The sequence below is a fragment of the Pleurodeles waltl genome, chromosome 9 (genome assembly GCF_031143425.1).
Source record: "Pleurodeles waltl isolate 20211129_DDA chromosome 9, aPleWal1.hap1.20221129, whole genome shotgun sequence".
Classification (NCBI taxonomy): domain Eukaryota; kingdom Metazoa; phylum Chordata; class Amphibia; order Caudata; family Salamandridae; genus Pleurodeles; species Pleurodeles waltl.
Window position 1 is genome coordinate 171040313 of NC_090448.1, and position 14319 is coordinate 171054631.

At 44.9% G+C, this 14319-nt stretch overlaps 1 protein-coding gene across 1 annotated transcript in view; it reads left to right on the forward strand.

Annotated features, from left to right (window-relative positions):
* LOC138259603 (cadherin-related family member 3-like) overlaps positions 1-9517 on the forward strand; it is a 522653-nt gene extending 513136 nt beyond the window's left edge. Inside the window, exons 14-16 of the mRNA XM_069207439.1 lie at positions 8569-8813; positions 8938-9031; positions 9495-9517. Coding sequence (XP_069063540.1) covers positions 8569-8813; positions 8938-9031; positions 9495-9517 — 362 coding nt within the window. The remainder of the gene's footprint in view (positions 1-8568; positions 8814-8937; positions 9032-9494) is intronic.
* Positions 9518-14319: the final 4802 nt, after the last annotated feature.

Here is a 14319-nt window from a genome sequence, read left to right on the forward strand (position 1 = left end):
ACCTTCCCCCGTAGGTCGTTCCACCTCTTCCTAATGTCATCCCGATTTCTTGGGTGCTGTCCCACTGCGTTGACCCTGTCCACTATTCTTCGCCATAGCTCCATCTTCCTTGCAATGGAGGTGTGCTGCACCTGTGATCTGAATAGCTGTGACTTTACCCGGACCATTTCCTCCACCATGACCCTGAGCTCATCCTCCGAGAACCTGGGGTGTCTTTGCCGTGCCATGGGGTGGTGTGGGTGATGTGTGGGGTGGAGTGTGTGGTGATAAGTGTGCTGATATGTAGTTGGGTGTTGTGTGAGGTGCGTGGAAGTTATGTGGGTGATGGTCTGGTGTGCCTGTGGATGCTAGTATTGTTGATGGTGGTGTCTCTCTCTGTGCTTCTTTCTCAATTGTGGTCGTAGGGGTTTGTGGGTGATGTGGGTGTGTGTTTTATATTGTATTGGGTGTGTGGGAGTGGTGTGTGTATGTGTATCAGTGTGTGTATTTTGAACTGTCCAATGTGGCTGTGTTTTGAGCGCGGCGGCGTGTACCACCAATGGAATACCGCGGTTGAAAGACCACCGCGTGGATTCGTGTGGATTCACGTGATACTGTGGGCATATTTCTGTTGGCGTGACGGTGGAGGTTTTGTTTTCGCCAGTTTATCACTGACCTTTGGTGTGGCGGACTTGTGTGGGTGTCTGAATTTTGGCGGATTTCGTGCTGTGGGCCATAATAGCTGTGGCGGATTTCTGCGGGCGCGGCGGTGTGTTGGCGGTCTTCTGCACGGTGGTAAGCGGCTTTTACCGTCAATGTTGTAATGACCCCCTATGTGTTTAGGTTAGTATCTGTTGTCCTCCATGTGTCCCGTCTCATAAGGGGGGTTGATGTTTAGAACGTTTCGTTAAATGTGATAAGTAAGTTTAGCTTAGGTTAGTTAGGGACAGTTGTGGGTAATGAGTAGTTAGAGTAGATTTTGGTAGGTAAGGCATTTCCCGAGTTTTCACTTCTGTTTTTACAGTTTAATAAATATGTAGTAAACCCTTTACAGTATTTGTGACATGCTTGTAGATCAGGGCCTTGGCATGAGTGTACATTATTTCTTTTGTATTACATTTTGTGTCCTATGCTGCAAACAAATCCCAACGGAGCTGTAACATTGGCAGCTACCCCAAAGCTACCTTGCAAAGATTAGACCATTCATTGCAACCACCAATCACATTTACTATGGATCCCAACGTGTTATTTCATTAAGTATGTTTTCAATGTCACATACAGTGCTTCCAGATTTATGATTGGGGACACTGTGTTATGTCTGACTGCAGTCTGATGTCCAAGGAAACCCTTATAAGGTGAGTGGTAGTAAGCTCTCTTGTAGTATAATGTACACGACTCACATAGATCATTTGTTACACTGTTCAGCATGATTACTTATTTGGATGTAAACTCATACACCTCCATTCATGCAGTTTAGTGACTGTTCGCTTAGATTTGTGGGCAATGTTACATGTGTTAGTTTTGAATGGAGGCAACATTTTAAAGGCAGTATTTTATGGTTTAGATATCCCTTGAGGAAGCATTATTCTGTCCAACACAGCATTATGGTGTATAGTTTCTCTTTTCATCAGATATTACCCTCAGGAAGGGCAGAGTATGGTAGAATCCAGGCCACTGTGCATAGTTATCAGACTACATTATTTCAGGACAGTTGTATTGACAAGCTATGCAATTTGACAGGAGGCAAAATTCAGTGGTCTACTGCATGGTTGATGTGTCACATTACACAGAGACAAAGTGGTTGTGTAAGTGCTATTTACTGAAAAGTGCTGTAGTGCTATATGCACATTGTCCATGATTGTGAGTCCTTTATAGTGACATCTTCCATTGTGATCCTACACAAGTGCTAAAAGACAATTCATTGGACATGCTGGGGTGATGTGTCAGACAGTGCAGAGGGACAGGATTTGCCAATGGGTTAGTGAGAGACAATCACAAGGCAGGCTGACAAGATAGACAGTGGTTTGCAGAACAGTGCTTGAGTACAGTTGTTGCAAGATTGGCATGTTACGAAGCGCAGGACCTTGGTAATAGGTGGCCATGTGGCAGGGACTAGTGCTACTGGGCACTTTCACCTGTGAAGGTGATCTGTTCCATGTCTTCATCTTCTGATGTGTGTGTTGCCTTCTCTGTCCTTGGTGGTGGTGGTTGTGAAGGGGCAACACACACCTCAGTAGCTGCTACCTGTGGGGGTCTTAAGGGCAGTACTGCTGCAAGGAGGATCTGCTGGTTCTTAAGAATAGCAGCCACATCACGATGGTAGGCAGCCAGGTCGGCCCTGAGGGGGTCATGATTGCATTCGTGCATGCAGTGGAAGGTTTGGGGTGCGAGGTGTTGTGGCAAGTCCCTTACTGCAGTGGTGAATTCCTTTACAGTTTGTTGCAGTCCTTGCAGGATGGATGACAGTGCTTGCATGGCTGCTGCCTGATCTGCAGATGACATCATGCACGAACGCATCCCCTCATCTGGCTGCCATATTTTGCATCCCCACCCGCACCTCCTTGGCCAGCTCCCGCTGTACTCCGACTACAGTTCTCTCAAAGCTGGTGCCTGTGTCGTCTGAGTCCTCAGCTGTATTGGAGCTGGCAGGTCTTACAATTGGGGTGGTGGGTGGGTCCTCTGTGATGGCTGCTTGTTCTGTGCTCCTCCTTGTGACTGAAGGTGGGGTCTGGAGGGTTCCAAGGACATCTTGGAGGGTCTGGTGGCTGATGTTTGTCAGCTCGTCATCTATGTCATCGGGGTAGTCCTGGACAGGCATATCCGCAGGAGATTCATCGTCCTCTCCAATTAAATTGGGTACAATTAGTGTGTCTGTGTTGTGGCATTTGTGATGTGACATGCCTGCCTTGTGATGATTTTGCATTGTGATCTTGCTTCCTGTTCATTCTTCCTGTCTCTCATATTAGCATTCTCCCAGGCCTATGCCCCACCTGCATGTCACATGTATTGTGGTCAGTTATTAGACTTGTCGGCATCATCTCCTCTAGGTGTTGGTTTTGGCCAAATAGTGCATTGCCACCTTCTTGTCCTACTCAACCCTCCGTCTACTTCCATTCTCATGGTGAGACCTTTCACTGGCTGTGGGTGCTCTGATGGCACTAGCAGCACACTTAATAATCTGGACCCGCCCCAGTCTCTGATCTTTCACATCCACCTATATGTAGTTGAGATGTAGCATATACAATGTATAGCATTTTTATGGCACGATATGGATGTCAGCATTGGTAATGTGTACAGCTGATGTTGGGGAATGTGTGGTACATTGGATTTCCTCATAGTCGTAGCTGTGTCCTATTTCCTCCTCTGACTGTGCAGGTGTATTTCAGTGACCAATTACATGTGTCCTCCCCCTCAATGTCTCAGTAGTATGACATTTGGGATGTTGCATTGTGACCTAGGAACAGGGTGGACCCTGACATATGCAGCATGGGTATGACATTAGTGCTGTGTACCTCCTAATGTTGATGACATTGGCTTATGTTTGCAGCAACTATCGGTATTCACATTTGACAGGACTGGAACATTTGTCTTGTTTCAGGGGATTGTTAGCTTTGTCATCCTAAACCCTCTAATTTAGGTGTGTATGATCCATGGAGACGTTACTGCCATAGGCTACTTGACCAGCACACACAGCGGAGGTGGCAGTGGCAACTGTTGTCAATATTACATTCCAGTTGTCGGTATGGTTAGAGGTTGTTAATTGGGCCCTAGTTAATGTAGGGAGTATGGTGGCTGACGTGTGACGGAATGTCAGTTTGATGTTGTGTCCTTCCCTCCTGGCGTGGCTATACCTTTGCTACATCGTTGGCATGGCAGCATACCCCCATGGAAATGTTGATGGTGTTGTGTTATGGTGTGCCCCAGCTTTTCTCTGAATGGGCCATGCCCCCATGCCATACCCCTTTACCCATGCCACTCCATGTATATGATGACTTCCATGCATTGTGTAGTAGGTATTCCCCCCTCCCCCGGTTGCAGTTAACATTAGTGCATTTTAGTTTCCCATGCAACTTACCCTGCATGTGCGTTGTCTCCTGGTAGTCTGCGCTGTCCTGTCCTTGAATCCATCCCAGTGATGATCTCCTCAGGGATAACGGCTGCGACCATCTCCTCCATGTGGTCCAGGGGCTTCTGGTGTGCTGGACTCCCACCTCCAGACTGCAATGCTTCCTTCCTGTTCTTGGCCATCTTTTCCTTGGTCCTGCGCTTTCAGTCATGCCAGTGTTTCTTGCACTCGATGACTGTTCTGCGTACTTCTGCCACACTGTTAATCTTGTCAACAATTTGTTGCCATATTGCCTCTCTCCTACTGATTGGCAACTTTGAGGTGACAAAAAGTTGGTGCTGGTGTTCCGTCACCTCTTTTACCAGGTTTTCCTGCTCCTCTGCACTGAAGCGACACTTTGTTTTCTTCTTCTCCCTGTCCTGGTTCTTGTGTGGGTCCTCCTGGCTGGTTCCTCTTCTGTTGTCATCTTCCTGGGATCTGTACAGGCATCTGGGATCCATTTTGGCTCTCCTCTGCTGAAATGGCTGTGTTTCTGGGGAATTTATACGCTATTGCGTCAAAAAACGCTGCATATCCGGTTTGCAGTGTCGTAAATCGGCTCACAGTCATTTCCGCTGCGTTAACGTTGTTTTCCTTTACGACGTGACGCTGCGGTGTGCGTAAAAAAAAATGACTTACACGTGTGGTTTGCGCCGCCGTGCATCAAAGTATAAATTTGGCGCCCGCACAGTGCACAGTAATGGCGTTATCCGGCGGTAATATTTTTGACGCAAAACTGCGTCTGCGCAGTTTTGCTTCAAAAAGTATAAATATGGGCTTAAATATCAGGGCCTACTTACAAAGGTAAATTCGGCCATAAATGTAACTATCAAATTCACCTGAGGCAGTGCTCTCAGGAACTTACATAGGGATTCCTGGCAGATATAAGCCCATTTACAGACGTAGTGATCTCACGGTTGCAGTGCTGTCTGCACACGTATATTACACTTAAGGATTGGGACTCAGGTAATTCCTGGGCGTTCTGCGGTGTGGTCATTTTGCAACGGTTACAAAAACCCACAAAATGTGCATTTTTCGGCAGTCCCAAAATACTATCATTCCTTTTGCCAGCTTAGAAAGTGTTACATATTTTCTTGAACCTAGTTCTGGCATAAATAGTGTTTCAAGGATGGGAAGGGAAATTAATCAGCCTCAAATTTGGTGTGTGTGTAAGTAAGAGAAGGGCTTCTCCATGGGAAAACATTTTTCATGTGGAGTAAAAATCTAAGGGGGTCATTCTGACCCTTGCGGTCCGAGACCGCCAGGGCTAAAATGACGGAAGCACCGCCAACAGGCTGGCGGTGCTTCCTGGCCTATTCCGACCGCGGCGGTAGCGCCGCGGTCGCACCGCCGGGGCCGGCGGTTTCCCGCCGTTTAAGCCCCGGCGGTGATAAGTCGCCAGGGCAGCGCTGCCCTGGGGATTATGACCCCCCTACCGCCAGCCTGTTTCTGGCGGTTTGCACCGCCAGGAAGAGGCTGGCGGTAAGGGGTGTCCTGGGGCCCCTGGGGGACCCTGCACTGCCCATGCCACTGGCATTGGCAGTGCAGGGGCCCCCTAACAGGGCCCCGGCCTGCTTTTCACTGTCTGCATAGCAGACAGTGAAAGCGCGACGGGTGCAACTGCACCCGTCGCACGGCCGCAACACCGCCGCCTCCATTAGGAGCCGGCTCCTATGTTGCGGCCTCATTCCCGCTGGGCAAACTTGGTTTGCGCCCGCCGGCCCAGCGGGAATGTCAGAATGGGGGTCGCGTGAGTGTGGCCGCATTGGCGGCCGCACGGCGGTTACCGCCTGGCGGGCGGCGGTAGTCGCCCGCCAAGGTCGGAATGACCCCGTAAGTGTAGAATTCCTACTTTGTTTGTGAAGAGATCCGTTAGTATTTAGGTTCTATTCTCTAATTCTCTATTTGACTATTTTAGCAAAATGGCATCAACTCCTACAGTGGCATATGTCAACTTTACAATAGAGCCCGTTTATGCATTTACTAGGTGCTGTGTACAATAACTTTTATTTCATTATTTTCCAAACCACTTAGTTTAAAAGTGTTTTAGACACATTGACCCTCATTACAACCCTGGCGGTCGGTGTTAAGGTGGCGTTAATACCGCGAACAGGCCGGCGGTAAAAAAAATGGGAATATGACCCTGCCGGTAACCGCCATCCAAGACCGCCACTTTAACACACCAACGTCAAGGTGGTAACGGCCGCTGGGCTGGAGACTTCGGTCTCCAGCCCGGCGGCTGCCACAATCCCGCCCTCGGGATCACGACCTGGCCTACCGCCATGGTTTTCGTGAGAAACTTACTGCCATGAAAACCATGGTGGTAGGCACTATCAGTGCCAGGGAATTCCTTCCCTGGCACTGATAGGGGTCTCCCCCACACCCCTCCACTCCCCTCCCCAGAGTCCTTCCCTACCCTCCTCCTCCCTCTCCTGACCCCCGCCCATATACAAACACCCACACGTGCACCCACATACACACATGCACACACGCATACCCACCACCACCCATGCATGCACACATACATACCCACACACTGCAACACACACCAACATACCTTGCCACACACATGCATTCACAAAACACAACACTCACAATCACTCATTCATGCATGCATCCAACGCGACTAACACCCACATGCATGCATACCAAAACATATACACCCCCCAACATACACACAACACACCCCACCCCCTCGCCGGTCGGAGAACCCGACTTACCTGCTTGCAGGGAGTCCTCCGGCTGGATAATGTTCGCGGCGCTGCTGTCAGCAGCAGCGTCAGCCAGCAAAACACCGACAGGCTGTATCATAAGTCATGATACAGTGAGCGGTGTTTTGCTGGTGTGGCGGTACGGCTGTCAGCAGCGTCACCTTGCCGCTGTCCACCGCCATGGCCGTTGGCGGTGTTCCGCCAGCATTCTGGTGGTATACCATAAGCGGTCATGATATGCGTAGACGGCTATTAGCCACGGCAGCGGTATATTGTCAGCCATGGCGGTTTGGTAACGTCAATGTTGTAATGAGGGCCATTATTTTTTCTATATTGGTTACTTCATTAAATAAGTAACTCTTTTTGTACACAATGATACCACAATAGTACCCTCTCATAGGTTTCCAATGGCAGCTTTTCCACACACTTCTACTTTGATGTAGCCTTTCCGGAGTTCTACTTTACCCCTCTCATTGCTGTACTAGGGGACTCCTTCAGTGATAGTTCCATATTTATTTATTTATTTATTTATTTATGTGTGTATGTATTTGATTAGTGCACTATGGCATTGACTTTTACCCGTGCCCTGTTTTCATTTTAGTGTATTTTACCATAATGTGTTACTTATATGGCTCATAGTAAAGGTATTATAATTATGCATCCCTGACAGATTTACACACAACACGTTGCAAGTAACCAGTCAAGAAAATTGCAGGCTGATGTATTAACATGCAATTGCAGCAGATGTAAAGATAACAATTGAAGGACCAGAAATCAAAGAGTACGCGATGACGATATTCCTAATTTGGTTTAGAGGGTAGTAAAAAATGTGGGCTAATGTACAGACAAGTAACAGTAGATACTTGTTAGACTTCATTAGAAAGAAAGTAAATGTGAGATCACCCACACCAGAGTGATTTCTAATTAGATATTGTAGAAATGTGGATTAGGATTCTCTATTAAAGAACGCATAAAGCGCATCAACAATTATGCACACTATCGCAGATCCTGGATTAAATCTCTGATGGTACAAGTGAGAGGCAAGTCAATTCATCAAGGTTTCCTTTCAAGTTTTTTTTTATAGAAATCACTAGAGTCATAAAATACCAAAAGTATATTATTGAATATCTAGTAATGAAGACTTGTTTCGATAGTTTTCCAAATAAGATCTTATGTCAGTGGGATGTCCATAGCAATGATGTCAGTGAATCTGAACCTCAAAATGCAGGAGTTGAAAAAATAAGCTTATACAGTTGATAGTGTAATCTGAAGGACACAAAGTGTGTGATCCAAATTTCAATGAATGGCATTTAATGAAAGCTATCCAACTCTAAATAAAACTTACCTAAATAATAACTTAACTATATGAATATTTTCTTTTGATTTACAAATAAATATTAGTGTTTATTAAGTCTGAATGTTAAGTATGAAGTGCAAGTTTAACTGTAGTGAACAGGTTAAATTGAGGCCTCTATACAGAGAGCTATATCTTGAAAAAGTTCTGTGCTCTTCCTGGGGCTGATTCATGTGGACTAAACCAAGCCCGGACAACATTGGATTCCAAAAGATCAGAAAAATTCAAGTCTGCATCATAAATCTGTGATTTTACTTAATTGAAACATTTAGATTTTGGTCTGAGTATTTTTGAGTAAGATGCATGTATGTGTCTTAAAATATATAATCACTATTTACGATTTCCCTTTCTACCTCACATAGATATGTAATTTATTGTTGTTCTGTAGAATTGATATGCTGTACTTTCTATAATTTCAGGAAACGTTAATAACCATTTCACTTTTGACCCTACTCGTGGTTCACATAGTCCGAAACTCATTGTAAAAAATCCATTTAACTTTGAGGATGGAGTGGAACTACAACGTAAATATAGTCTTGTCGTGCACATTATTGATGACAATCTTAAAAATAAGAAAGAAGCTAGAGCCATGACAGGATCTGCGCTGATAGACATCAATGTGATCAGATCGAATCCACCATCAGTGCCCCCCACCACTTTTGAAGTAAGTACATATTGTTACCTTTTAGGTTTGCAAACGGATACAGAAATGGCTTGTCTTTTACATGGATTAGGAACTAAATTTATCAGTATGTTTCCCTGAGGAATATGTTTGTGTCTGCATCTAGATGTGTACGGTAAATCCTATGCCTGGCTTAACCAAAGAAGAAGAAAACCGTTTTGATCACCCTTCAGAAAATAATTTACGCCAGATTCACAAAGGTAAAGTTAGACTTTTGGTAGACCAAAAGTCTAATTTTACCTTTGTGGGTTGGGCCCTGTGTATCTCCAGTTTTTACTAGTATTATCTTTAATGGTGAATTATGAGTCTTTCCCATCTACCCTTTGCTTGGTTCCCCTACCTCATTTAGAGCAGGTGGAAGAATTGGTTTTCCCGATGGGGGAGGGCTGACTTCTGCACCACCACAGAAATCCTTATGACGGATCCAGAGCTGCTTGGAATAGTATTCGAGGAGAAATACCGTTTAAATACACTCCTCAAAGCCATTCTGACCAGTGACTATTCTCTCCCCACTCCACAATTTCTTCCATCACAGTTCCAGATAGAGAAAGCAATACAATGATGTCATGTGCGGGGGAAAGGTCTAATGACACAGTGTCGCAAGTTGAATAGTTTTTATAGAATGATCCCTGTGTTGATGATCTTTCTTTGGAATTCGTCCAGTTGACAGCAGTGCCGCTATGTAACAGAGGGCCAGTGTCCATGGTTAGCTTTCCCTTTTTGCAGCCATCCATCTTGGTGGTAAATATCTGCTAACTCAAGGCTTGCTGACTGACCTTGTCTGGAAGGGCAAAAGCAGTGCCCTCACTTCACCAGCCTGTTGGGCGGCAGCTTAAGTCTTTTATGGATAAAACTGCTGGATCTGGAAACACCCAGCCATATTATGTGTGAAGTTAATGTTCAAAGGGAGGGAATCAGAGGCTTCTTTTTAACTGAACCAAAATGTTACCCCCCCTATAAACAACTGTGGCATTGTAACAGGCCTAGCATAGGTCTGGTTTATTCGTATTTAAATGGGAATTCGAGCCCTAGTCGTATTAAATCATACATCGAGAAGTGTTCTCTGCCCATGTGGATATCACTGTACTACTTTTAAATGATTCCCTCCTTCTGTCTTATCTTTCCCCTTTTGTAGCATGATAAGGAAAAGTAGGTGATGTATGCTTAAAAAAAATGTAAAATGTAGTAAGAACATTACCACCACATCTCCTTGAAGTTTACATCCCTAAATACTGGAGCAAAACTTGTTTCATGGCAGTTCCAAAACCAATTTTAATGCAGCCATATTACTAGCTTTCTAACGCATGGTTTTATTTGCATCTCGACCCCATTTTAAAAAGTTAGAAAGACAACATGCACCAAATCCATTGTTCTCATGAAGCAAGGAATCCCCCGTGGCTGAGAGATGATCACAAGAATATGAGCGTGCTGAGGTAGCTGTGTAAAATGACAACCCATCAACCAAATGATATTGAATAGAACACTCTAGTACAGCAGCCAGGCCCGGTTCACCTGAAGAAAAAATGACGACACTTCATCTGAGTGGGGCTAACTTTGCAGGTTCAGAGTCAAGTGTTGAAAGAAGAACATTTTAATGCAGCAGCCCAAGGCACTACATCTGACATAGCACAAGGGAAAGTTTGCTCCCATATTAAACCCGTTCACTAACAAGTTATGGGGATAGCTTCTCTCCTAAGCTGCTATTCAACAGACCACGAGTTAAGCTTTGTGTGTTACATCTGTCTCTGGGATATTGAGGATACAGTTTTAGGAAACTCTAAGACGTTTTGGCATAAACTGGCGAACCAAGATGACCAGACATTATTTTATCAGGCAAAATCTTCCACGTCTCCCACAGAGGAAGTGAATATAACTGGAGGCCTCCCAAACAGATAAAGATAAACACATAAAGAAATTTGAAGGTGATCATAAATGGTCAAAGTTTGAGACACATTTACAGAAATATTTTTATCATTGGCTAGTAAAATAATAATATGAAACTGACCATCAGTTCAGTCGAGGTTAATGGCCTGGGTTTAAAAAAACGGAAAGTTGCTACCCAACTTCTGTTGAAGAGACACCGTATCGAAACAGGCCAGAATTACAGATCGGGTACACTGTCTCTGTTTTTGCCAAGGCACACAGTTAAAGAGGTGTGTCCAGCATAGACTAGGAGAGGTTGAATGATTGCAAACAATGTGCTGTTACCGCGTCTGCACAATGAAAGATGTGTTAGTGAAAGTTGCATTGGCTCTTTGAAGCTGCTGGTCTGCCTTTCACTGCATGCAGCAGACCAGTTCTTCATTTTATGGGAGGAACCAGGCATCATCCCACAAGCATGTGCAGGATGTGACCACTCCTGCCTGCAGGGCGATTCTTTAGAGGTGCCAGGAACACCTCTTAGTGTCGCTTTAGGATCATTCTCCAGTGGGTGCACTGACTGTACATGCTACATCACATGTAGTGCACAATCAGTGTGCCTCCTAACCATCTTGCCTCTACAACTACATTTGTATTGTGGCATAGGGGAAAAGGTAAAGAGATTCCTCATTTTCCCTTGTGTCATATTACAGACATAGATGCAGAGTGAGAAAGCTGTGGGCTGTGCCCTCATGCAAATCAGGAGATGCATCTTTGTTATTGCATCAGTGCACATTTGTGCTGACAATATCTGTTATGCAGGAGGATCAACACAAGTTTCTGCTGCCTTGTCTTTATTCCAAATTAACCTGGTGGTGCAAAATGGCACATACACCTGTTATATCCAAGGGTTGCTTTGGATAGTATGGCCCCAGGTCTACAAAAGCAAAAGATCGCAATACCAGCCACCCACCCACAGTTCTACACCAAAATATATTTTCTTTGCTGTGCAACCTCCTCTTTTTATTGGCTCAGGACAGACCGATGGGCCAAATAAAAGGAAGGTCAATAGGCAGGTAAGATGTTTATTCCTCACCTGTCTGCTGCGTGGTCCCATCCTCTGGAAATCCTGCCTTGCCGACTGGACCAATTGCTGCTAGAATAGGGCATTCTAAGAGGAAAATGTGCTGAGAAAACGAATAAGTTTTGTCCTGACACAGACTCCCATGCCCAAAGCACCAGTGCACTGGCCCTCCTGACATGCATTCACCTATAGGTTGACGGATACAAAAAAGAAAAGGTTTGCCACTTAAGGGTTGTGTGGTGGGCCAAAGGAGACCACATGATTAGAAATGTCCCATGGACTGAGTTACCTGCATTTCAAACTCGCAAACACCAAAAACCAAGCCAGGATCACAATAGGTTCTTAGGGCCAGATGTAGCAAAGTCCCAAATTGCGACTTGCAATTTACGAGTCCCTGCAACTCGCAAATTGCAAGTCGCAATTTGGGATGCAGAAAGGTGTCTCAGACACCTTCTGCGAGTCGCTATGGGGTCACAAAGACCCACCTCATTAATATTAATGAGGTGGGTCGCAATTTGTGACCCCATAGCGATTCAGGGCACTCACGGGGATGGAGGCCTGCTGTAGTCAGCAGACCTCCATGTCCGTGACTGCTTGTAAATAAATCAGTTTTTTTTTTTTCAAAGTGCAACCCGTTTTCCTTAAAGGAAAACGAGCTGCACTTTGAAAAATAAACCGAAACCTTTTGTTTCGGTATTTTTCAGGGCAGGTAGTGGTCCATTGGACCACTGCCTGCTCTGAAAAATTATTTTTTGGTCCAGACACAAAGGGGAAGGGGTCCCATGGGGACCCCTTCCCGTTTGCTACTGGGTTACCATCCACTTCAAGTGGATGGTAACTGCGAGTCCATTTGCGACCGCGAAATGGAATTGCATACCAGTGCGACTCGCAAATAGGAAGGGATCACCCCTTCCTATTTGCGACTCGGAAATGCATTTTGCGAGTCGGTTCCGACTCGCAAAATGCATTTCTACATACCAAATGGGCTTTAGTGACTCGCAAACGGCATTTTTCGCCGTTTGCAAGTCGCTAAAGCTTTTCTACATCTGGCCCTTAGTCACTCCTTTCCAACCAAAAGCACCAGATCTCTATCCAAACATAAGTTGGGCTGCCACACATGGACACGCGACGCAGTGCACAACCAACCTTATCTCACCCAGGCCTGCCAATTCAGCCAAATGTTGTGGGTGTCACCCTCTTTTTTTCCATTCGCCCACCTAAGAAACAAACTGTCCCATATGTGTAAATGGTGTGACTAGCTTTACAAACCTATATCATCTTCCAAAAAAAGAATGTTAAATCAAAGAATACTACTGAACTTAAGGAAATGGCTGAAAAAATGCTGCTAAATTTCTAATTTTATGCCAACATTTTCTAACTAGTCCCGGAATTTCCATTGGATGAGGGCTATATATATAAAACTGCTTTTGGGCACAATTATAACTGCATGCACGTTGTTGTAAAATACTATGGGGGAGATTTATCAAACTTTAACACAGTACAGTGCAGAAAGCCATCTTGCTGCATTGCAATGCTGTGAAAGGGAAAGGGCAGGAATGTGTTCTGTTAAACATTATATGGTGCATTCCTGTCCTTTCCTTGCACTGGCACACGTTTGGCTGCATAGCACCAGTGCAGGCACCCTTGTGCCGTGGTGCAAATGTGCCTGTATTACCGGCAGGATTGTTTTTGTGCAGGAGGGGATGCCTGCACAAAAACAATCCTCAGAGGCCTTTTCCTCTTTCTAAGAAGAAGGCAGCACAAATAGAAAGATGAAAAAATAAGGAGAAATAAAGATATTTCTTCTTCCTACGCCTCCCCTGGAGAGGTGTAGCCTTTTGACATATTTCCAGGTCTACCTGTAATGATAAATATGCGAATGCTCCAACATCCATTGGTGTATCCGTGAGAACACCAATGCTCCACCAACAGAATGCCTCTTTGGGGCAGCAATTTGTGCTGCCTTGAATTATTCTAGATTTATCAAGCCATGCAGGCCCATGCAAGATGGCCTTGCATTGCCTGATAAATCTGACTGTGTAGTTGCGTCACCCTTGCACCCTAAATGTTCCCCTATATTTGTTCTTTCATTTTTGGAAAATGCAGTTGTAGTTATATTGATATGCAGCATTATAGCACTGATGAAAGAAATATTGCCTATTGTGGGCATAATTCAGGATTTAATTTGAGCACTGAACTTACACACACACACACACACATAAATATATATATATTTATACTGAGAAAAGGTGAGGGGGGTGAAACACATTTAACCCATGCCATTGTTCCTAGAAAAATTGAACAGCAAAACTAGCTGAATGGAATTACATAAAATGTGGCAGGAAGCTAGATCTTGGTCCAGAAAAAGTGTGCTTTTTGTGATGTAGTGTAAGTATGTTCAGTAGTTTTTTAAGTACCTAAGGTTAAAATGCATGTACATATCATACCAGTGGAGTTCCACAGGGCCAACAGATCTAAAGGTAAGTTCTCATTGTCTACAACTACCACAACAAAGATGTGGCAGCAGCCACATTAGGCCTCTAG